The sequence below is a fragment of the Ceratotherium simum genome, chromosome 2 (assembly GCF_057802395.1).
Source record: "Ceratotherium simum simum isolate JZ-2026a chromosome 2, ASM5780239v1, whole genome shotgun sequence".
NCBI classification, from domain to species: domain Eukaryota; kingdom Metazoa; phylum Chordata; class Mammalia; order Perissodactyla; family Rhinocerotidae; genus Ceratotherium; species Ceratotherium simum.
The window spans coordinates 30,500,204-30,524,972 of record NC_141901.1 but is presented as its reverse complement, the minus strand read 5'-3'; the positions used below and the strand labels follow the sequence as shown (position 1 = coordinate 30,524,972).

Sequence of the window (24,769 nt, the reverse complement as noted above, 5' to 3'; positions counted from 1 at the left end):
AGTCAATCTATTAATTTGATGGCATTAGGCTTTGTACAAGATAATTAATTTATCTAAGAAAGGAACATTTCATCATTTACCTTATTCAATAACTAGTGTCTTTTCTGTCAAAGAATGTAAATCAATTAAAGCACATAGTAGGCAACTGGGTAGTCTGATCCAACCAATAGTTTGGGAGATGAACAACATTTTCAAATAAGGAAGAGATGATCAAAATAACAGATGCTTCTCTAGAGATGAAAAGAATTAGGTACCCCATGGCAGTTCTACATTTTGAGTTGTCTTGAAGGGAAGACCAATTAATAATATACCCTTGAAATTTCAAATAGATTTGGAAATGGAGAAGCAAAATTTAAATTCTATGTCTGATGCAGCCTTCTTTTATGGAAAATCCAAATAGCATAGATAAAGACCTAGAATGAATATATAAACTCAGGGCTGCAAATAAATTAAATTTCAAAAATGTCCTCCCATATTTCTAAGTCACTAAGAAAGGAGATACCCACCCCCCTCAGTCAAGCTTCAGAATGCCTGCCCTCCCTTCCACAGCGACCTTCTGGGCATATCTGCCTCTCACCAGAGTCTTTGTTGAGGGTCAGCCTTGTGAAGATTCCTAACATCCCCTGCCCTGCCACTACTGACCCAAAAGGCAGCCAATCCATAGGCTTTTCCATGACCTATGGTGCAAAAAGATGAGCTGAGCCAATCGGATTCCTTCTTTCAGGAGTTTAAACCAGAAAATCTTGGGAAAGTAAATCAATTAACCATGGAAGTTGAAACAGAAAAATTACAATATAGTACTGGCTCTCAAACTTTAGTGTGTTGAAGAATGATCTCTGCAGCTTGTTAAAAAAGCAGACTCCTGGGTCCCACGTCCAGAGTCTGATTCAGTAAGGTCTGTGAGTAAGACTTGGAACCCTTCATTTTTAACAAGTATCTCAAGCAGTTCTGATGTAGGTGGCCTACAGAGCATATTATGAATAATACTGATATAGAAGGAACCCTAGGACACAAGCCAAAGGGAGGTAAAGGGAAAAATTAAATGCTGGAAAAACACTACAGAGAAAGTGCAGAAGCTGAACAACAGAAGAGAGAGAGGTATATATAACCGTGGAGCTTTAAAGATAGTGGAGCCCACTGTCTGGCTTTACCTCAGGGCTTGCTCTGCTTGTAGCACTTGCCTGAACACGGTTCCTGCCTTCCTGTAACCAGCTGGTTCAGCTTTTCCTGAGTTTTGGATCACATATATCCTTAAAATAAATCCCTCGTTACTTGAGCTAACTTGAATGCGGCTGCAAGAGCTAAATAACATTCATGTATCAAAAGTAAATTAGTTCCTCTTCTATGAGAGGGAAATGTAAAATAGCCAAAACATCTGCTCCTGAAATTAAGAATGGGAAACAATTAAAATCTTCAGTTCAGATGCAAAAGACACTTTGGTTTCAAATTAATAGCTCTACCCAAGACCATCATCAAAGAGCTTTGCCTAATGAAATCAACGACATTTTGCTTCTCTGAAACACTGAATATTGCTGACCTCTCCCCTCTTACTGAAAACTCTCTTCTTTTAGTGCAGCAGTATCATTCTTTGTAGTCCGACCATTACCATATATATTTTTGTAAAGAAGCTCAAATGGGGAATCTGAGCAAAGGGAAAGTAAGGGTTGCATAACAACAAAACTGTAGATAGGGTCGATACACAGAAATACGTTTAATTGGTCCTATAAAGTTGCTAGAGATGAAAAGCAAATCTGACTCTATGCTCATTAGCAGCTGGTTCAAAGGGGAAAAAAAAACACCTGTTCAAGTACAGTGTCCATAAGATCAAAATAAATCAATTATTTATGAGAATCACTGCTTTTCTTGACATTGAAAACTAATAGAAAGTTTCCATAATTTCTCATCAAAAGAGCATCATGTGATGATGTAGACAATGTCCTCAAAAATATTCCATAGTAGTACTACAATAAATTGTATCTGGCTGAGTTTTTCATGCCATGCCTAATAGTACAAATGTCAACATGAAATAGAGTAGAAGCAATTTTACGAAGTCCAAAATAATGCAGTTTACGTTTACAGATTTCTGATAGTCTAGCTTAATCTACAAGCAAAATTTACAAATCTAGGGAATGGACAGGTTGTTTGTCTTTTAAGCAACTCCTAATAAATATTATGTCTTGTGACTCCTGATAAGATTTCGATAAGCAATTTTTCACACATATTATTTCTTTTAACTTCTGATTTTTTTTGGTAAGCAAACAATTCAAGGTTGCATTCCATGTTAAGATAATTTAAAAAAAATTTTTTATTGATGTCCTAATAGTTTATAACATTGTGAGATTCCAGTTGTACATTATTATTTGGCAGTCACCATATAAATGCACCTCTTCACCCCTTGTGCCTACCCCCTAACGCCCTTCCCCCAGTAACCACCAAACTGTTCTCTCTGTCCGTGTGTTAGTTTATATTGCACACATGAGTGAAGTCATACGGTGTCTTTCTCTGTCTGGCTCATTTTACCATGTTAAGATAATTTTAAATTTTGATACTTTGTGTCGTCAATTTAAGGGCAGAGGGTAATCTGTCTTCCGTTTTTACAACTTTCCTATCCTTTATAGCAAAGCTACTTGAGAGAACTGTCCATGTTCAATGTCTTTACTTCCTCACTGTCCATTATCTCCCTAATCTATGCAATCTGGCTTCTGTCCCCCATCATGCCAGTGAAATCACTTTTGCTGAATCACTAATAACCTCCATTTTGCCTCTTGGACATTTAACAATACTTACACTCGAATCCTTCTCGCCCCTGAAACTCTCCCCTCAACTTGTGTGACACAACTCTTTTCCAACTTCTCTGGCAATACTTTTTCAGAGCTCCACTTCTTCTGCTACTTTCTTTAAACGTCTACGTTTCCTCAAGACTCTCTCCATCCTCAGCCTTCGCTTTTCTTACTCTAGATGGTCTCCCTATGTGATCTCATTTACCTTGTGGACTCAATTACTACTTACAAGCAAATGATTCTAAAATCTATTTGTAGCCTTTATCTCTCTGCCAGCTTCAAAACCATACATCCAACTGTACCAAATATTTCCACCCTACTGTCACACAGGCACTTCAAATCCAACATGTTCAAACCTGAAATCATCTTCTCTTTTCTTCTCCATGACAATCTGCTACTCTTCCAATATTTTCTCTCCAAATCAAAAATCTGGGGTTCTTCCCAGACTCGTGTCTCTCCATATCCTACATCTAAACAGTCATCAAGTCCGCTTACTTCCACCTCCTCTATATCTGTTGAATCTGTACCATCTACTCCATTTCCACTGCCACTGCCTAAGTTCAGATTCTTGCCATTTTTATGCCTGGGATACTTAACAAGCTTCATGATTTCCCTACCTCCAGAATGATCCCCTCTCCAATTTATCCTTCAAACTATTGCCAGAGTTGTCTTCCTTAACACTGGATGTCACTCCCCTGTTTAAATCCCTTAATGGTTATGGGAAGCCTTCTGGATACAAGTTAAACTCCTTACCTTAGTTTAATTTATAAGGATTTTATGTACTAGGCTCTACTTATTTCTCTAGCCTCATCTGCCTATACTTTACACATACCTTCTTCTATTTGTTGTACTAAATTATTTATAGTTCCAGGCATATACCTTGCTATTTGATCCCTCTACACTTTGGCACATGTCTATCCTTCTGCCTGGAATGCAAAGAGCTTAAAAACGCGGATTCTAAAGTCACAAAATGACCAGGTTCAAACCCCTTCTCTACCACTGACTTAATCCCATCATAGCACTGAATGAGCAAGAGCAAGTTATTATTTTTTTTGTGTGTGTGAGGAAGATCAGCCCTGAGCTAACATCCATGCCAATCCTCCTCTTTTTGCTGAGGAAGAGTGGCCCTGAGCTAACATCTATTGCCAATCCTCCTCCTTTTTTTCGCTTTTTCTCCCCAAAGCCCCAGTAGATAGTTGTATGTCATAGGTGCACATCCTTCTGGTTGCTGTATGTGGGTCGCCGCCTCAGCGTGGCTGGACAAGTGGTGCGTCGGTGCACGCCCGGGATCCGAACCTGGGCCGCCAGTAGCAGAGCACGCACACTTAACCGCTAAGCCACAGGGCCGGCCCCAGGAGCAAGTGAATTTAAGCCTCAGTTTTCTCTTCTATAAAAATGAGGTAACACTGTTCACTACCACATACACTGGTTAAGAGAATTAAAAAATATGTAAAGTGCTTACCTCAGTGTGATACAGATGGTAAGTGCTCAATAAATACTGACTAGTATTTTATTTATTTATGTTTTTATTTAGCTAATTCACACTAAAGCTTCAAGATTCAGCTACAGCATTATCTCTTCAAGAAAACCTGATCCCCTAGGTTGATTTGGATATCCTTTCTCTTTACTTCTATAACACTCAGAATATACCTCTACAAAAGTATTTACCATACTGCACTGGTCTGTTTTCCCTCTCTAGACAGACCTTCTAAAGACAGATTTTTTTTCTACTTTGTTTCTTCAGTGCCTACAAGAGTGACTGACACATACAAAGTAGATGTACCATAGCATCTTGCCTCAGAACTAAATGAGTAGGCCACTTAAAAACATCTGATACCCCTACAGTAAACTGAAAAGCTTTACTCAGAATAGGACATTGGCATAGTCCAGCCTGGTAGAATTCTCTCCTGGGATATAAGAGCAGTAACCTAGGTATGGAGACATAGTTTCTGAATCAAATACACAATTTCACTATTTTTTCCTGATTTCAGAATCAGGAAGCATCACAAAAGTATGACTACAAATCACATCTAATCATTTATAAATTGTCTTTTTGGAACAGAATTATATTCTGTAATTAAATTTTAAATTACACTGAAAACCCAAAAACATCGTTATTTTTCAGACTAGATAAAAATTATTAAGCAGAAAATTTCCTACTCCTTGGTAGATTTCCATCACCAGTGAATTCCCAGTAGGGAAGCCATGGCAACAATAAATACAAGTAACTCAGACTTAACTGGAAATAACCATCTCAGATATGAAAAACAATACACTTTTACCAACTATGCCAAGAACCCTCAGCCAAGCTCAAAAGCCACAACCGTGAACGTCATTTTACTAAAACTGAAATTTCAAAGCTAAGAGCAAAAAGGAGCAATTGCTTGACCTTGTCCTATAAAATGGCTGAGAGAATCAAGTAAGACAACGTATACAAGTGCTTCATAAACCATAAAATTATACAAACATGAGTTACCATTATCAACAACTTTATTATATTTTCATCATCTAAGAATTTACTTTTTCCAAGAAAATCTAAATTTTTTATACCAATAATTCATCTTACCTATTTTCTTTTTTTGTTGTCGACCAGCTGACTCTGTTATTGTTTCCTTCTTCTTTTCCACTGTAAACAACACAGTGACACAGTACATATTAATTATGCATTATGCTATAGAAACAAAATGTACTTTATCAAAGCTGAACCACTGAAAGAAACTTACAATAAAGTTACACATTCACTTTGATTACGATCATGATTAAGTCAATTGGTATGCTCCCATACCTGCTGACAGTAAACAGTAGACACAACATTCTAAGACTAAAACAGCAATATTAAAAGCATCATTAATCAAATACCCATAAAAGACTGAATAAGGACACAATTATAATCAAAACTGAGATGATATTCAGACCATCAGCTGAGGGTGATGCCTTAGACAGAGTCTAAGCACTATTTTCAAATTCTGCTCTCTCAGATAACAACGTAAATTGTAGTTCCATTCTCATGTTCACTACAGAAGGTAGCAATTCATTCATTCAGTTACTGGCTGCCTAAGTAACAGGCACTATTCTAGGTAGAAAAAAAAGATAAACATGATCCTTGCCCTCTAGAGAGCAACCTAGTGTGATCAGATAATCAAATAACAATTATAGTATAGAAAATTGGCAAGATAGACACACACACAGCATAGGAAGATCAGGAGAGCCAAAAGCGCTAAGACCAACATTTTTTGATGCATTTCAATTAATATGATGATAGACTAACAGTAAACTTTTGAGGAGGAATAGCATAATATATTTATATTTACTATCTTTAATCACCTACGAATGGACTAGGAATAGATATGTCAAAAATTACCTTTACTTAGTTTATTTATATTATTTGTTCCATATATTATCTTAGTGTACTTCCTTTACTAGCAAACAGTACATTACATGTATAATTTCTAAAAGTTGCATTAAAGAGAATTGGCAGGTAGGACACTTTCCATTAGTATAATAAGTATGCTGCCTGAATTCTAAAAGCAAAATTGGTATTACTGCTTTATCAAATAGATGTAAAATTCAATTTGATTCCAATATTGCAAATGAAATGATAAACTGCTGGCTAAAATAAAATGTGTCTGTGTGAAGATATATGTTGAATGTCTAAGTAACAGGTATTTTTCTAGGTAGATAAAAAAATAAAACACGTGGGGCTGGCCCAGTGGCGCAAGTGGTTAAGTGTGCGCGCTCCGCTGCGGCGGCCTGGGGTTCGCCAGTTCGGATCCTGGGCGCGCACCAATGCACCGCTTGTTAAACCATGCTGTGGTAGCGTCCCATATAAAGTGGAGGAAGATGGGCATGGATGTTGGCCCAGGGCTGGTCTTCCTCAGCAAAAAAGGGGAGGATTGGCATTGGATGTTAGCTCAGGGCTGGTCATCCTCACAAAAAAAATAAAAATAAAAAACAAAATAAAACATGACATATATAAATAGGAAGAAAAAAAGATTTAGAATGAACATACTAGTATGAGATCATAACAGGAAATTAAGTCAAATTCTATAAGATGTTTTAGAAATAACATTTTAACAGATAAAATGGACAGAAAACATTGAGTGTTTTACTCTTTATCACTACTGTTAACCAAAGAAATAAAAAAATATTTGTCTCCCATCCCGGAAGGACTATAACACAACCACTTAGCATTTAACCATGACTGCATAAAAAACAAGGGCAGGGCCGGTCCCGTGGCTTAGCGGTTAAGTGCGCACGCTCCGCTGCTGGCGGCCCGGGTTTGGATCCCGGGCGTGCACCTGCACACCGCTTCCCCGGCCATGCTGAGGCCGCGTCCCACATACAGCAACTAGAAGGATGTACAGCTGTGACATACAACTGTCTACTGGGGCTTTGGGGGGAAAAAAATAAATAAATAAAATCTTAAAAAAAAACACAAAAAAAAAACAAGGGCAAAAAAAAAAAGATAGATGGTGAGAGAATAGAAACACAAGATGATACTATGAACATTAATCTGGTCTTCTAGCAGACTGGATTGAGACTAGATAAATCTTTTCTACGGATAAGATAAATTAATCTAATGTTTTTCTAACCTCATGAGGTTGCGAAGAAACTCTTTTGTGTTGATATTTATTCACAGAAACTCACCCCATAACGAAGTAGAGATGTAAGGGTTGACAAAAATAAAAGATGTCTATTATGAAACACATTTTTGCTCATGACCTGGTATTGCTGCATTCTGAATTTCAGAGTTCTGTCAAACAGTTTATAAATTATTCTAAAAGCTTTATCCTGTTTCACTGCAAACAACAGAAATAATTCATACTTCAAATAATTTGTACTTAAATGTTCTCAAATAAATAATTTTGTTACAAGAATTGATTATATATACTTTAATAGTTCTCATTTACTGGAGCGCTCTTTCATTAGTCTATATTACAACAGTAACACAAAGAAAGGAGACCTGCTAATATTTAGAGCACATCTCTAAGTCTAGAGACCCCCTGAATCAACTAAATTGGTACTTTCTTTTGTTTTTGTAAGGAAGATTGTCACTGAGCTAACAGCTAACATCTGTGCCAGTCCTCCTCTATTTTGTGTGCAGGATGCTGCCACAGCGTGGCTTGACAAGCAGTGTGTAGGTCCGCGCCTGTGATTCAAACCCATAAACCCCAGGCCACCAAAGCAGAGCATTCGAACTTAACCACTACGCCACCGGGCCAGCCCCCTAAACTGGTACCTTTAAGAAACCATCTTTCATCAAAGGCCCTACCACTGTAGGACAGCTTTTTAGATAATACTAGTATTCTCCAAATAACGCCAAGGATTAGATCAGCATAAGAAAAGAAATCTACATCTAATGCTGATTCAAATCTATTTACATTTTTTTGTATTCCTCCAAAGCCCTACAAACTTTTCTTGCCTAGAGTCATATCAATTTCTGGATACAGAATGTCAGAAGAGATTATATATTTGCAGTCAGGACATTTTTTCAAAGAGGAAATGTACCTTATTTCTTTTTTTTTTGCTGAGGAAGATTAGCCCTGAGCTAACATCTGTTGCTAATCTTCCTTTTTTTGGCTTGAGGAAGATTAGCCTTGAGCTAACATATGTGCCAATCTTCCTCCACTTTATATGTGGGTCACCGCCACAGCACGGCTGATGAGTGGTGTAGGTCCATGCCCAGGATCCGAACCCGCAAACCCGGGCCACCGAAGCAGAGCATGCTGAACGTAACCACTATGCCACAGGGCCAACCCCTACCTTGTTTCTTCCTGTTAAATATCTCCCATGCTAAATATAATAGTTGTCCATTTGATTATAAATATCTAGAACACAGAATCTATGCCCATTCATCTTGTATTGCACTTACCATGGTAAACTCTATACCCAGCAAGCAATCAAATGTGTCAACTGATCACATAAATGAAAATAATACATCCCTACTGAGTTTTGATAGATTACCTAAAGTACAGGACCTAAGACCATAAGAAATACCATGAGAGTTGGCCTGGCGGCGTAGTGGTTAAGTTTGCATGCTCTGCTTTGGCGACCCGGGGTTTGCAGGTTCAGATCCTGGGCAGAGATCGACACACTGCTTGTCAAGCCATGCTGTGGCGGCATCCCATATAAAGTAGAGGAAGGCGGGCACAGATGTTAGCCCAGGGCCAATCTTCCTCAGCAAAAAAAGAGGAGGATTGGCAACAATGTTAGCTCAGGGCTAATCTTCCTACTTGGGCCCCCCACAAAAAAAAAGAAATACCATGAGTCATTCCAATCATCATCAACCTACCTCATACTTGTCTTCAAAGCAAGCACATTAAAAAACTATATTAAAAATTACAACTATATTCCATTGCTGGGAAGACGCTGGCATAGAGGTCTCTCAAATCACTTCCTCCCACGGACACAAAAAATTTACAACTACCGTTGGAACAATTACCCCTGAGAGAGAACTGGAAACTGGATAAAAAGAAGCCTCACAATGGACAGCTCTGACTGAGGTGGAAGAGGCAGAAATACCTTCCTGGAGAGGAAAAAGCCACATTCTAGCTGCAGCGCTTCACGGCTGGGAGCAACCTTAAGTTACGAAGCTTTTCCTGGAGGAGCGGGGGATCTGAGAGGGAAAGCTTTGCCAAAATAAGCAGCTTTTGAACTCAACCGAGTTTCTTGCACAACCGAGACGAGTGTTGTAATATCTGGCTTTGCTGGCTATTAAAAACAACGAGGAATACCCCCAGAAAAGCTATCAGATATAAGGTAAAGAAAAGCCTGCTCTTAAAAGGCCCACATACAAACTCACTCATTCCAGAAAGCAACACAAAATCACCAGAAAGAAAGACACACAGGGCCGGCCCCGTGGCTTGGTGGTTAAGTGAGCGCGCTCCACTGCTGGCGACCCAGGTTCGGATCCCGGGCTCGCGCCGACGTGCTGCTTCTCTGGCCATGCTGAGGCCGCGTCCCACATACAGCAACTAGAAGGATGTGCAGCTATGACACACAACTATCTACTGGGGCTTTGGGGGGAAAAAATAAATAAATAAAATCTTAAAAAAAAAAAAAAAAAAAAAAAGAAAGACACACAGTCCTTTGGTGAAAGAGACTCACTTGATAGGCTCTGGGCACATCTCAGGGAGGCAGGGGGTGGCTGGGACCACCTCCCCAGGGACTGAGACATTGGCAGCAGCCGTTACTGTGACCTAGTACAGGAGTGCCGACACAGATGCTGGTAGACGCCATTGGAGTTCTTCCCCTGGCCTGTTAGCGCAGAGGTTTGCCCCATCCACGAGGGCACCAATTTAATCCAGCTTAACCAGGGCAGGCAGCCTACACTAGGCACTGGCCCCACTCACCAGCAAGCCCTTGGGCAACTTGTGGGCCCACATAGGCAGGGTGTGTGGGACCTGTGCAGCAGGGTGAACGGGTCCGTTTCAGCGAGACGGGGCGTGCACAAAGGGCAGGACTGCGTTGACTGGATGTGTGAGCCTGTGGGCAGTGGGGTGTGTCAGCTGCAGCAGACTTGGGCTTCTCAAACAGCCACATAGGGGTTCTATCCCACCTTCCAATGCCTGAAACAACTGTGTGCTGCCACACCTGGGGCAGGCCCCACCCAGCTGCAATCCTGAAAGAGCTGACAAGAGCCTTGCAGGCTGGAGGCCTACAGCAACTGTGAGCCCCTAAGCCTAACAACCAGCCACACTGGGGGCCTACTCAACAGCAAAATAGCAGTAGGTGTGTGATATTAGACCTTGTAGCCAACTATGCTGGGGCTTCCCCCACCCAATAAAGTGACTAAAAGGAACAAAGCAGCTGCACACAGCTGAACCTTACAACCAGCTGGCCAGGGGGACAGCCTAGCCTCCCTGGGCACCTGCAGTAAGAGCAACCCTGCCACAACAGAAAGACACATGTAGCCCACACATGGGACACTCCTGGAACATTTGGAACTGGTGATGAGAGGTAAGCACGCTGCTGGGCCTCATAAGGCATCTCTTACATAAGGCCACTTCCACAAGATAGGGAGATATAGCTGATCTACCTAATACACAGACACAAGCACAGAGAAATAGGCAAAATGAGGAGAAAAAGGAATATGTTCCAAATAAGGGAACAGGACAAATCCTCAGAAAAAGAACTCAATGAAACAGAGATAAACAATCTACATGATAAAGAGTACAAACTAATAGTCATAAGGATGCTCACTGATCTTGGGAGAGGAATAGATGAACACAGTGAGAACCTCAAGAAAGAACTGGAAAATATAAAAAAGAACTAATGAGAACTGAAGAACACAATAATGGAAATGAAAAATTCACTAGAGGGAATCAGTAGCAGAGCAGATGATTCAGAAGAACAGATCAGAGAGCTATAAGAAAGATTAGGGGAAATCACCCAAGCTAAACAGAAAAAATAAAAAAGAATTAAAAAGGAAGAGGATAGTCTAAGGGACCTCTGGGACAACATCAAGCACACTAACATCCGTATAATAGGTGTCCCAGAAGAAGAGAGAGACAAAGGGGCAGAGAATCTATTTGAAAAAATAATAGCTGAAAACTTTCCTAACCTAAAGAAGGAAACAGACATCCAGGTACAGGAAGCACAGAGAGCACCAAACAAGAATGACCCAAAGAGGCCCACATCAAGACACATTACAATTAAAATGTCAAGAATTAAAGATAAAGAGAGGGGCCGGCCCTGTGGCTTAGCGGTTAAGTGCGTGCACTCCACTACTGACGGCCTGGGTTCGGATCCCGGGTGCGCACTGACGCACTGCGCAGTCTTTAGGTCCGGCCATGCTGAGGCGGCGTCCCACATAACAGCAACTAGAGGGATGTGCAACTATGACGTACAACTATCTACTGGGGCTTTGGGGAGATGGGGGAAAAATAAAAGGAGGAGGATTGGCAACAGATGTTAGCTCAGGGCCGGTATTCCTCAGCAAAAAGAGGAGGATTGGCATGGATGTTAGCTCAGGGCTGATCTTCCTCAAAAAAAAAAAAAAACAAAACAAACAAACAACAAAAAAAATATAAAGAGAGAATCCTAAAAGCTACAAGAGAAAGGCAACAACTTACATACAAAGGAAACCCCATAAGGCTATCAGCTCACTTCTCAGCAGAAATCTTACAGGTTGGAAGGCAGTGGCATGATATATTTAAAGTGCTGAAAAAAAAAACCTACAGCCAACAATACTCTACTCTGCAAGGTTATCATTCAGAATGGAAGGAAAGATAAAGAGTTTTCCAGACAAGCAGAAATTGAAGAAGTTTATCACCAATAAACCAGCCTTACAAGAAATGCTCAGGGACTTATTTAAGTGAAAAAGAAAAAACCACAAACAGGAATAAGAAAATTACCAAAAAAATAAATAAAATCACTAGTAAGGAAAATATACAGTAAAGGTAGCAGATCAACCTCCTATGAAGCTCATATGAAGACCAAAAGACAAAAGTACTGGGGCAAGCCCAGTGGCATAGCAGTTAAGTTTAGACACTCCGCTTTGGTGGCCTAGGGTTCACAGGTTCAGATCCCAGGCGCGGACCAACGCACCGCTTGTCAAGCCATGCTGTGGCAGTGTCCCACATAAAGTAGAGGAAGATGGGCACAAATGTTAGTCTAGGGCCAATCTTCCTCAGCAAAAAGAGGAGGATTGGCAACAGATGTTAGCTCAGGGCTAATCTTCCTCACACACACAAAAAAAAATAAAAAAAAAAAAAAGACGAAAGTTCTAAAATTATCTCTTTCCATGATAAGAGGGTAACAGACACACACACACACAAAGAAGTTAAACATGATATCAAGAACATAAAACGTCGGGGGAGAGGAGTAAAAGAGTAGAACTTTCAGCAAGAAGTCAAACTTAAAAGACCATGAACTTAATACAGATCGCTATTTACATAGGTTATTATACATGAACCTCATGGTAATCACAAACCAGAAACCTATAATAAATACACAAAAAATTAAAAGAAAGCAACTCAAACATAACACTAAAGAAAGCCATCAAACCACAAGGGCAGGGAGCAAGAGAAGAAGAAAGGAACAGAGAAGAACTACTAAAACACCTAGAAAAAAAGTAACAAAATGGCAATAAGTATATACTTATCAATAGCTACTTTAAATGTCAATGGACTAAATGCTCCAATCTAAAGACACAGGGTGGCTGACCGGATAAACAAAACAAGACCCACATAAATGCTGCATATAAGAGACACACTTCAGACCTAAAGACACTCACAAAGTGAAAGTGAAGGGATGGAAAAAGATACCCCATGCAAATAGCAATGAAAAGAAAGCTGAGGTAGCAATATTTATACCAACAAAATAGACTTTAAAACAAAAACTTTAACAAGAGATAAAGAAGGGCACTACATAATGACAAAGCAAACAATCCAACAGGAGGATATAACATTTGCAAATATCTATGCACCCAATATAGGAGCACCTAAATATATAAAGCAATTATAACAGACATAAAAGGAGAAATAGACAGCAACACAATTATAGTAGGGGACTTTAACACTTCTCTTACATCAATGGATAGATCATCCAAATAGAAGATCAATAAGGAAACACTGGCCTTAACTGACACATTGGATCAGATGGACTTGTAGATATATACAGAACATTCCATGCAAAAACAGCAGAATACACATTCATGTCAAATGCACATGGAACATTCTCCAGGATAGATCACATATTAGGATACAAAACAAGTCTCAATAAATTTAGGAAGACTGAAATAATACCAAATATCTTTCCTGACTACGAACAGTATGAAACTAGAAATCAACTACAAGAAGAAACCTGGAAAAGCCACGAATATGTGGAGATTAAACAAAACGTTACCGAACAACTATTGGGTCAATGAAGAAACGAAACGAGAAATCAGAAAATAGCTGGAGACAAATGAAAATGGAAATATGACATGACAAAATTTATGGTACACAGCACAAGTGGTACTAAGAAGTTTACAGCAATACAGGCCTACCTCAACAAACAAGAAAAATCTCAAATAAACAATCTAAAAGTGAACCTAAAGGAACTAGGAAAAGAAGAATAAAGCCCAAAATCAGTAGAAGGAAGGAAATAATAAAAATCAGAGCAGAAATAAATGAAATAGAGAGTAAAAAAACACAAGAAAAGGGGCCAGCCCAGTGGTGTAGTGGTTAAGTTCGTGTGCTCCGCTTCGGCGGCCAAGGTTCGCAGGTTCGAATCCTGGGCATGGACCGACGCACTGCTCATCAAGCCATGCTGTGGCAGCATCCCATATACAAAATAGAGGAAAACGGGCACAGATGTTAGCTTAGAGCCTATCTTCCTCACCAAAAAGAAGAAGATTGGCAACAGATGTTAGCTCAGGGCTAATCTTCCTCACCAAGAGAAAAAGAAAAAATTAATGAAACTAAGAGCTGGTTCTTTGAAAAGATAAACAAAATTGACAAACCTTTAGGTAGACTCATCAAGAAAAAAAGAGGGAAGGCTCAAATAAAATCAGAAACGAAAGAGAAGAATACAACAGATACATCAGAAATACAAAAGATTATAAGAGAATACTATGAAAAGCTATACCCCAACAAATTGGATAATCTAGAAGAAATGGACAAATTCTTAGAATCATACAACTTTTCAAAACTGAATCAAGAATAAATAGAGAATTTGAATAGACCAATGACCAGTAAGGAGATCCAAACAGTAAGCAAAAACTTCCCCCAAAATAAAAGTCCAGGACCAGACAGCTTCCCTGGTGAATTCTACCAAACATTCAAAGAAGACTTAATACCTACCCTTCTCAGACTCTTCCAAAAAACTGAAGAGGAAGGGACGCTTCCTAAGTGATTCCAGGAGGCCAACATTACCCCAATACCAAAACCAGATAAGGACAACAGAAAAAAAGAAAATTACAGGCCAATATCACTGATGAAAATTGATGCAAAAATCTTCAACAAAATACTAACAAATCAAATACAACAAGACATTAAAAAGATCATACACTATGATCAAGTGGGATTTATTCCAGGGATGCAGGGATGGTTCAACATCTGCAAATCAATCAACGTGATACACCACATTAACAAAATTAATAAAAATCACACGATCATCTCAATAGATGCAGAGAAAGCATTTGACAAGATACAGCAACCATTTATGATAAAAACTCTGAATAAAATGGGTATAGAAGGAAAGTACCTCAATATAATAAAGGACATATATGACACACCCACAGTTAATATAATATTCAGTGGAGAAAAACTGAAAGCTATCCCTTTAAGAACAGGAACCAGACAAGGATGCCCACTTTCACCACTCTTACTTAACAAAGTATTGGAAGTCCTAGCCGGGGCAATCAAGCAAGAAAAATAAAAGGGATTCAAATTCAAACAAAGATGTAAAATTGTCACTAGTTCCAAATGACATGATTTCACAATAGAAAACCTTAAAGAATCCACCAAGAAACTATTAGAAATAATAAATGAATACAGTAAAGTTGCAGGATACAAAATCAACATACAAATATCAGTTGCATTTCTATACATTAACAACGAAGAAGCAGAAAGAGAAATTAAGAATACAATCCCATTTATAATTGCAACAAAAAGAATAAAATACCTAGGAATAAATTTAACCAAAGAATTGAAAAGACTTGTACACTGAAAACTATAAAGCATTGTTTAAAGAAACCAAAGAAGACACAAAGAAATGGAAAGATATTCTGTGTTCTTGGATTGGAAGGATTAACATAGTTAAAATGTCCATACTACTAAAGCACTCTGCAGATTCAAAGCAATCCCTATCAAAGTTCCAATGACATTTTTCACAGAACTAGAACAAAGAATCCTAAAATTTATATGGAACAACAAAAGACCCCAAAGAGCCAAAGGAATCCTGAGAAAAGAGAAGAAAGCTGGAGGTCTCACACTCCCTTATTTCAAAATATACTACAAAGCTACAGTAATAAAACAGCATGGTACTGGCACAAAAACAGACAGACAGATCAATGGAACAGTATTGAGAGCCTAGAAATAAACCCACACATCTGTGGATACCTAATTTTCGACAAAGGAGTCAAGAACATATAATGGGGAAAGGACAGTCTCTTCAATAAATGGTGTTGGGAAAACCGGACAGTCACACGGAAAAGAATGAAAGTAGACCATTATCTTACACCATACACAAAAATTAACTCACAATGGATTAAAGACTTGAATGTAAGACCTGGAACCATAAAATTTCTAGAAGAAAACATAGGCAGTACGTTCTTCGACATCAGTCTTAGCAGTATATTTTCAAACACCATGTCTGATGAGGCAAGGGAAATAAACAAAATAAAACAAATGGGACTACATCAAACTAAAAAGCTCCTGCACAGCAAAGGAAACCATCAACAAAACAAAAAGAACCTAGGGCCGGCCCCGTGGCTTAGCGGTTAAGTGCGTGCACTCCGTTGGTGGCAGCCTGGGTTCGGATCCCGGGCACGCACCGACGCACCGCTTCTCCAGCCATGCTGAGGCTGTGTCCCACATACAGCAACTAGAAGGATGTGCAGCTATGACATACAACTATCTACTGGGGCTTTGGGGGAAAAAAATAAATAAATAAAATTAAAAAAAAAACAAAAAGAACCTAAAAATTGGGAGAAGATGTTTGCAAACTATATATCTGATAAGGGGTTAATATCCAATATATAGAAAGAACTCATACATTTCAACAACAAAAAAACTAACAGCCCAGTTAAAAAGTGGGCAAAAGATCTAACAGACATTTTTCCAAAGAAGATATACAGATGGCCAACAGGCATATGAAAAGATGTTCAACATCACTAATTATTAGGAAAAGGCAAATCAAAACCACAATGAGATATCACCTCACACCCATCAGAATGGCTATAATTAACAAGACAAGAAATAACAAGTGTTGGAGAGGATGTGGAGAAAAGGGAACCCTCATATACTCCCGGTGGGAATGCAAACAGGAGTAGCCACTATGGAAAATAATATGGAGATTCTTCAAAAAATTAAGAAAAGAACTACCATATGACCCAGCTATTCCACTGCTGGGTATTTATCTGAAGAACGTGAAAACACCAATGCATAAAGATACATGCACCCCTGTGTTCACTGCAGCATTATTCACAGTAGCCAAGACTTGGAAACAACCTAAGTACCCATGAAGGGAGGAATGGATAAAGAAGATGTGGTATATACACACAATGGAATAATACTGAGGTATAATAAAAGATGAAATCTGGTCATTAGCCACAACATGGATAGACCTCGAGACTATTAAGCTAAGTGAAATAAGTCAGAGGGAGAAAGTCAAATGCTGTATGATCTCACTCATAAATAGAAGATAAAACAACAAGAACAACAAACAAACACGTAGATACAGAGATTAGATTGGTGGTTACGGAAAAGGAGGAAGGAAAAAGGGGTGACTGGACACACGTGTATGGTGATGGATGGTAATTAGTCTTTGGGTGGTGAACATGATGTAGTCTACACAGAAATCAAAATATAATGATGTACACCTGAAATTTATATAATGCTATAAACCAATGTTACCTCAAAAAAAAAATACAACTATGGAAGCTTTGCCTAGCAACTACATTACTTTGCATTTAGGTGTAAAGTGAAGGAGACAATTTATTTTCATAATGCAGATAATCAGAGACAAAGCAATTAGTGTGGCCACTAAAGAAGCTCCAAATCTATAGAGAAAATTCATATTCATATAAATATTTAAGGTATGAGAATATTCACTCAAACAAATTTGAAGCTAATTGTGTTTCGTATTTCATAAGACTACTAAATGATACATGTGACATGAAGAAATTTGTATATGGATGCCATTGCATGCTGGCTAGCTACTTTATGATCATAGCAGAACAATTTCTCACAAAGAACATATGTGATGTTATACTACAGAGTCAATTTATTCAACTCACTTTTATGAAGTATCTAATCTGTGCCAGGCACTGTGTTAAGTGCCAGAGATACAATGGTCTTTACCATCACAGAAATTACACTTTAGTTGGGGAGCAGACATTATTTTAATAATCAGAATCATATATAGGTAAAATTGTAATTATAACAAGTTCTCTAAGAAGGGGTATATGGATAAATTGGAGCCCATGATAGGAAGATTTGACCCTGCCTGGGAGACTAAATAAAGTTTGGACATCTGAAGGATGAGTAGAAGTTTACTAGACAAAATGAGAAGGGAAAATTATTCCAGGTAGAAGGAAAGCCAATACAAAGGCCCAGCCCCAGAGTAGGAAAAAGCAAGACTAGTCCAGAGAACGGAAAAAAGGCCTGAGTGGCTAGAAAATAGAGAACAAGGAAAAACATGACACAAGATACGGTTGGAGGGGAAAGGAGGGAGGCACCAGATCACGCTGGACCTTGTAGGCCACACCTTTATCCTAAAAGCAACGAGAAGAAATTGAATGTTTTAAGAAGGCAAGTAACATAATCAGATTTGTGTTTTTACAAATTATTCTAGATGTACTGTAGGGAATAAATGTGAGTGGCTGCAGGTAGACCAATGAGAAGGCTATTGCAGTAAATCAAATGAAACATGATAGACATTTAGACTAGGTGGTGGTGGCAGAAATGGAGAGATGTGGAAAGACTGAAAACTATTCAGGAGGACAATAGTAACGGGTCTTGATAGCGGACTGCACATACAGGGTGAGAGAAGAAAGTATTCAAATCCATAAATATTTATTAAGCATTTACTATGGGGCCAATCACTGTTCTAGGTGCATGAGACACACCAGTGAACAACAACAACAACAAAAAAGAACCCTGCCCGGGTGAAGTTTCCATTCTAGCAGGTGGAGGTTAACATCATAAATAAGTAAATCATATGGTATATTAGAAGGTGATAAGAGCCGTGGGGAAAAACAATAGAGCAGGGTAAGGGTGATCAGGATCAGCAGCGGTACAGGGGGTGGGCAGGTTGCAGTTTTCAATAAGGTGGTCAAGTTAAAACTCACTGAGGTGGGTCGGCCCCATGGCTTAGCGGTTAAGTGCGCATGCTCTGCTGCTGGCGGCCTGGGTTCGGATCCCAGGCGCGTACCGATGCACCGCTTGTCCGGCCATGCTGAGGTCACGTCCCACATACAGCAACTAGAAGGATGTGCAGCTATGACATACAACGATCTACTGGGGCTTTGGGGGAACATAAATAAATAAATAAAATTATGAAAAAAAAAAACTCACTGAGGTGAGCTTTGAACAAAGATTTGAAGAAGACATGAGGGTTAGCTAAGAAGATATCAGAGAAGAATATTCTATTATTAGAACATTAGAAAGCCATCAGAAAGGTCCCAGCACAGGAGTGTGGCTGATGTGTAATGAGGAAAAGAAAACAAGTCAGTGTGGGTGGAGTAGAGTGAGTGAGAGGGAAAGAATATCGGATCGGTAACAGGGGGAGCTCTGTAGGCCACTCTAAGGACTCTGGCTTTTCCTCTGAGTGAAAATGGAACACCATCATAGGGTTACGAACAGAGGAGGGACATGATCTGACAGGCTTTTAAAAGGGTTTTTCTGGGCCAGCCCCGTGGCTTAGCGGTTACGTGCGCGCGCTCCGCTATTGGCAGCCCAGGTTCAGATCCCAGGCACGCACCAATGCACCACTTCTCCGGCCATGCTGAAGCCGCGTCCCACATGCAGCAACTAGAAGGATGTGCAACTACGACATACAACCATCTACTGGGGCTTTGGGGAAAAAAAGGAGGAGGATTGGCAATAGATGTTAGCTCAGAGCCAGTCGTCCTCAGCAAAAAGAGGAGGATTAGCATGGATGTTAGCTCAGCGCTGATCTTCCTCACAAAAAATAAATAAAAAATAAAAGGGTTTTTCTGGCTGTTATCTTGGAAACAGACTACAGGGAGACAGGAACACTTGTTGGAGGCTATTGCAATAATCCTGCAAAAGATTATGGTGGGTTGGACTATGGTAGTTATCAGTGTGATGAAAAATGGTCAGATTCTGGATATATCTGAAGACAGCCCAACAGCATTGGATGTGGGTAATGAGAGAAGAGAAGATAACTACACAAGGATTATGGCCTGAGCAACTGGAAGGATAGAACTGCCATTGACCAAGATCGTGAAGGCTACAAATGAAGCAGCCTTGGAAGTGAGAAAGAAGCGTCAATTTGGACTTGTTGGGTTTGAGATGTATAGTAAACACTCCAGTGGAACTGACAAACTAATAGTTGGATATATGAATCATGCATTAAGGAGAGAAGGCTAGGGATATATTTGGGGGTTATGGGCAAATAGAGCAGCACATAAATGAGTTCACTAAGGGAGTGAGTGTAAAGAAAAAAACAAATTTTGGGTCACCCCCAACCACAGGAAGTCAAGAAGAGGAACCAACAAGAAAAGTACAAAAGAATGACAAGCAAGATAAAAGCAAAACCAAGAGAGTGTGAAAGCCAAATGAAGAAAGCGTACCAAGGTTTCTGACTTGCACTATTGGAAGCATGGAGGTACCATTTACCAAACAGGGAAATCCTGGAAGAAAATCACATTTGTGAAGGTAAAGCTAATAAGGTTAGTTTTAAATATGTTGAGGTGCATTATCAACATTGAATAAGTGAAGGAACAGTTACTTAGTTTAAAAAGCCTGAGTTTGGTTTCTAATTCTTTGTCTTCTCTGTAACGTTAGCATGTCATTTAACCTTTCTGAGTCTCAATCTCCTCTTCTATAGAGATGATAATATTTATACAACTGACCACAATGGTTGTTTTGTGGATCAAATGAGATATTGTAAGAAAAAAAACTTTAAAGTCTTATGAAGGCATAAAGAAAAGTCATAGAACACAGAAAATCATATGAATTTTAAGATGTAAAAGTTAGATTTAATCTTTATAAGGTAGAAAAGAACACTGAAAGCCAAATCAAGCCTATAAGGAACCATTCACACGATACCTCTAGTAGCCTCCTCAGCTGTGTCCTGTAGAATTCCTGTTTTAATACAAAGACAACAAACTCTACTTGTTCTTAACCTTTTCCTCAAACACTCCTTCAACCTCCTCACTCAACCAAAACTTGGCTTACCCCTGAAGATACCACTTACCTTGATACAATCATAATGACCTGTTGTTCTCCAAACACACCTTACTTGTTAAAATTTCCATATTTTTGCTCATATGCTATTTCCTTTCCTGGGAATTCCTTCCCCCATCTCATTCTCTACCCAAATTCTAACTATCCATGGAGGACTGCCAGGCCATCTGCATCACAAAGGCTTCCACGGCCCCTCACAACTGAATGAGATCTCTTCTTTAGAACCACCACAGCACATAACGTGCACCTCTCACTGTAGTTTGTACTACATTTTGCATAAATACCTTATATTTCTAAATAGAGTTCAAGTCGGATTCCGCCTTGTATTCCTGTAAAGTTTTTGTATCAGTTGGTGCTCCTAAAACATTTACTGTGAACATGCACTCAATGAGCTTGATACGTTGAAACTATTTCTAAATGATGTTGCCACACTCACATTTCTTACTCTGCTTTTCCACTTCCGCCTTCAGTCGCTTGTACTTGTCCGTCCTGTAAACCAGGACCCAGGTTATACCTGAAACATTAAAAGCAACATGCTAATAGAGAAATGTTTGGAAAGGTCACAAAAAGCTGTTATTAGTGGTTGGGTAAGGAGGGATTTCAACTTTTTGCTTTATATTTACCAGTAGTTAACTTTTTGCAAATGCTAAGACAACGGACTCTTCAACCAAAACAACCGTGGCAAGATATGAAGGTGTCTACACATATGCAAGTGAAAATCTACCCTAGACCAAGAAACTTCGGTAATCGATTCCACACCACCCCTCCCCCTCCTGTCCAGGAGTTACCCCGAGATTCCCTGGAGTAGGTGACCCCTGCAAGCAAGCAAGGCTCGCGACCTCTCCCTTGGTGGCGCGAGGGACCCCGGGCCTAGGATCCCTCCCCTCGAGGTCCGGTCAAACGTCAGAGAAGCAGCCGCTCTCACCCTCGGCGAGAAGAGCCGTGCACACGGAGATAAAAACGATGAGCAGCGTGTCCGCGAACATGGTGCTCATCTTGCACTTCCGTCTCTGCACTCCCACCCGCCTGGGGGGAAGCACTCGAGAGTCAGGGAAAACGAAGCGACGACGACTTCCCGAGATTGCAGGACCACTGGGCAACACTCCGACTCTGACAGATTGGAAGTCACACTTCCGCTTCCGGGGCACGGCGCCGGAAGAGCTCGCTCCGGAGCGTCGCGTGGCCGCGTAAATCTAGCAGAAAGCAAGCCGTAAATCTGGGCTGGGGGGGGGCTGACGCTCAGGCCGAATCTCGCGAGAGTTGGAACCTGAGCGGGTGAGACCGCATCGCGGCGCGGGACTTCCCCCGGCAGCGTTTACTCGCTGGGCTGCTCTGGCGTGCCTTCTTCTCGGCCGGAATGCAGGTGTTTGGACGCGTCTGCGCTTCTGCCTGCGCCCCACTTCTAAGGCCGATTAGATCGTTCAGGCTAGGCTTGCGGTAAAGTAGGAAGACTGACTTCCGCAAACGCGTACAGCACGTACTGAACGCCTGTGTTTAGGGGCAGGGCCACGATTTGGAGCCGGGGACACAAAAATCAGCTAGGCGTGGGCCGCTGGCTTCAAGGAACTCACGTCCTAGCGGAGGAGAGAAACTTGTGCGCACGGTGTGATTAAGGTTTTAATTGAGGTATGACCAGACTGCTGCGGTGACCCAGTGGAGGGAGTGGCCAGAGACAGCTAGTGAAAGGAACTGAAGCAGCGACGTGGGGTAGGAGTGCTTCTGGAGAAAGCAAAGACCTTTCTAGGCAAAGTGAAAGGCGAACACAGGCATGCTTAAAAATACGTGGTGTGTCACAGAGCAGTGAGCGGTGTGTCTGGAGAAGGAGTCATAAACCCAGATGCCTACAGTGGTCAGATATAAATGATCTCATGCAGGTTGCGCATAAGAAAACGGTGGGAGGTAGTACGATGAATAAGGGAGCATTAACTTCATCTGAAAGGAACAGTTGATACTCACGTCCGACCAATTTCCTGGGAGATTGAGCACCCAGTTTCCAATATCTTCCCATTTATAGCTGGTAACTCGTGAAAATTAAAAAATGCTGTGTAAGTTAAAGAAAGTGCCTCAGCAGCTTGGTTTCAGCCTGTGTAGAGGTTTTCAGCTTTTTCAGACAGATTATGTGTGTGTGAGTGTGTATGTGCGTCTGAAACTCTGGAAGCTGGCTGAACTGTCTCCCCATGACTTGTGCTTTCTATCATTATTTCTTTTCTCTTAAACTCCAATGCACTTTATTTATAGCTCTCCTGTAACACTACTTTTGGCCTTTTTTATATATATGCGCATTTCTTGTCTCCTCTTTAGACTTGGCAGCAGAGATCCTGTCTCCTTTTAACAGACATTGAGCTTCTTCTATGTGTCAGGAACAGTAATAGGCACTGTAGGGTCAGAATGTGTGATTAAGATACTATTCCTGACTGAAGCTGCTTCTTGGAGATTATACATTATAATAAAGTATAATAGAGGTATTTATAAAATGGTATGGGAGTAGAGATGAGGGCAAGATTGGTTCTTCCTGGAGGAGTTGGAAAGGCTACACGTTTGAGCTAGACCTTGATTTGAGTAGAAGTTCAGTTAGGGTAGGTTTTTAGTCAACCCTTTATCACCTCTGGTAAATGTTGAGGTGCAGTAAGAGCATGACCTTTGAAGTCAGACCTGGTTTTCAATTCTGGCTTTGCCACTTGATTGACAGCAGTCCTTGAGCATATTGTTTAACATCTGTGAGCCTCAATTTCCTTATCTGCAAAATGGTGAGAAACACACTAGCTGCATAAAACTGTTATGAAGAGTAAATGAGAAAGAGTGTATTACAAAGCATTTAAAGCTGTGCCTGGCACACATAGTCCATCAAATCCAACACCCTATTGATTGTAAGATGCACCATTATTTTATATACTACTAAGAAAGAAAATAAACAACTAATTAAACCATGACACACCATTGATTGTAAGATGCATCCCATTCAGAGGTGTTAAAATGTGAAAAAAAAAACTCTTACAATCAATGGAATACTGTAATAAAAAACATTGCAGTTATTCCTATGTAAATGTTTACTGCAGAATCATGGACTGCTAGGATAACATTTCCTTCTCTAGAGCACAATATCATGACCCAATGCCCCTTGTTGAAGAACAGTGCTAGAGGCAAGTTCAAATAACACCTTTACTACATTCTACCAGATTCCTTTATCATATTTCCAAGTTTTCTAAGCTCTCTGTTATACTAATTTTTATATTTCAAAGTTTTCCCCATGAATACCGCCCTCCAACTGTCCTGCTCCACTTATCCTGCTCCCATTTCTCTGACTACTACGAGGCTTTTCTCCTGGGACTTCCTTTTACTGTTCTCTAGGGTAGGACTCACTATTTCCTGAACCCACCTCTTCTGCCGTAGTTTATACTTTATGTCGTGGTACAACCTTAGGTAACTTCCTGTCAAAGGTAAATGGGAGCTAAACCTTCAATATTCTTACATTATTAGTAGTATTGGTAATAGTAATACTGTTCTTTAAACAAATGTTCAGTACTAGGCTAGGCACTGTAAAAGATTGTGAGAAATTGTGAGATCATGAGAGAAATCCCTACTTGTAACTGAGGTGTGAAAGGATATATATGGGCTTTAGGTTTGAATCTTAACCCCTCTACGTGTAAGCTATATTACTTTAGCAAGCTATTTCTTTCTTTAACCACCCCCCCTTTTTTTTAATCTGTAGAGGTGAAAACACCTACCTTCTAGAATTACTGTGAGGTTTGTATAGATTGACAGCAAAGTTCTGGAGTCAGATAACCTGTCTTCAGATCTTGGCTTCACCACTCAACTGGATATGCAATTTTGGGCAAATTATTTCACCATGCTGTGTTTTGCTTTCCTTGAATATAAAATGGCATAATAATGATAGTACCTAAGTCCAAA

General features: G+C 40.0%; 1 protein-coding gene across 1 annotated transcript in view; it reads right to left on the bottom strand.

The window, feature by feature from the left end:
* TMCO1 (transmembrane and coiled-coil domains 1) overlaps nt 1–21,972 on the bottom strand; it is a 58,845-nt gene extending 36,873 nt beyond the window's left edge. The window contains exons 1-3 of the mRNA XM_004424850.3: nt 21,786–21,972; nt 21,297–21,374; nt 5,347–5,406 (exon numbers count right to left, since the gene is read on the bottom strand). Of these exons, the coding sequence (XP_004424907.1) occupies nt 5,347–5,406; nt 21,297–21,374; nt 21,786–21,855 (208 nt within the window). The 5' untranslated portion in view covers nt 21,856–21,972. The remainder of the gene's footprint in view (nt 1–5,346; nt 5,407–21,296; nt 21,375–21,785) is intronic.
* Nucleotides 21,973–24,769: the final 2,797 nt, after the last annotated feature.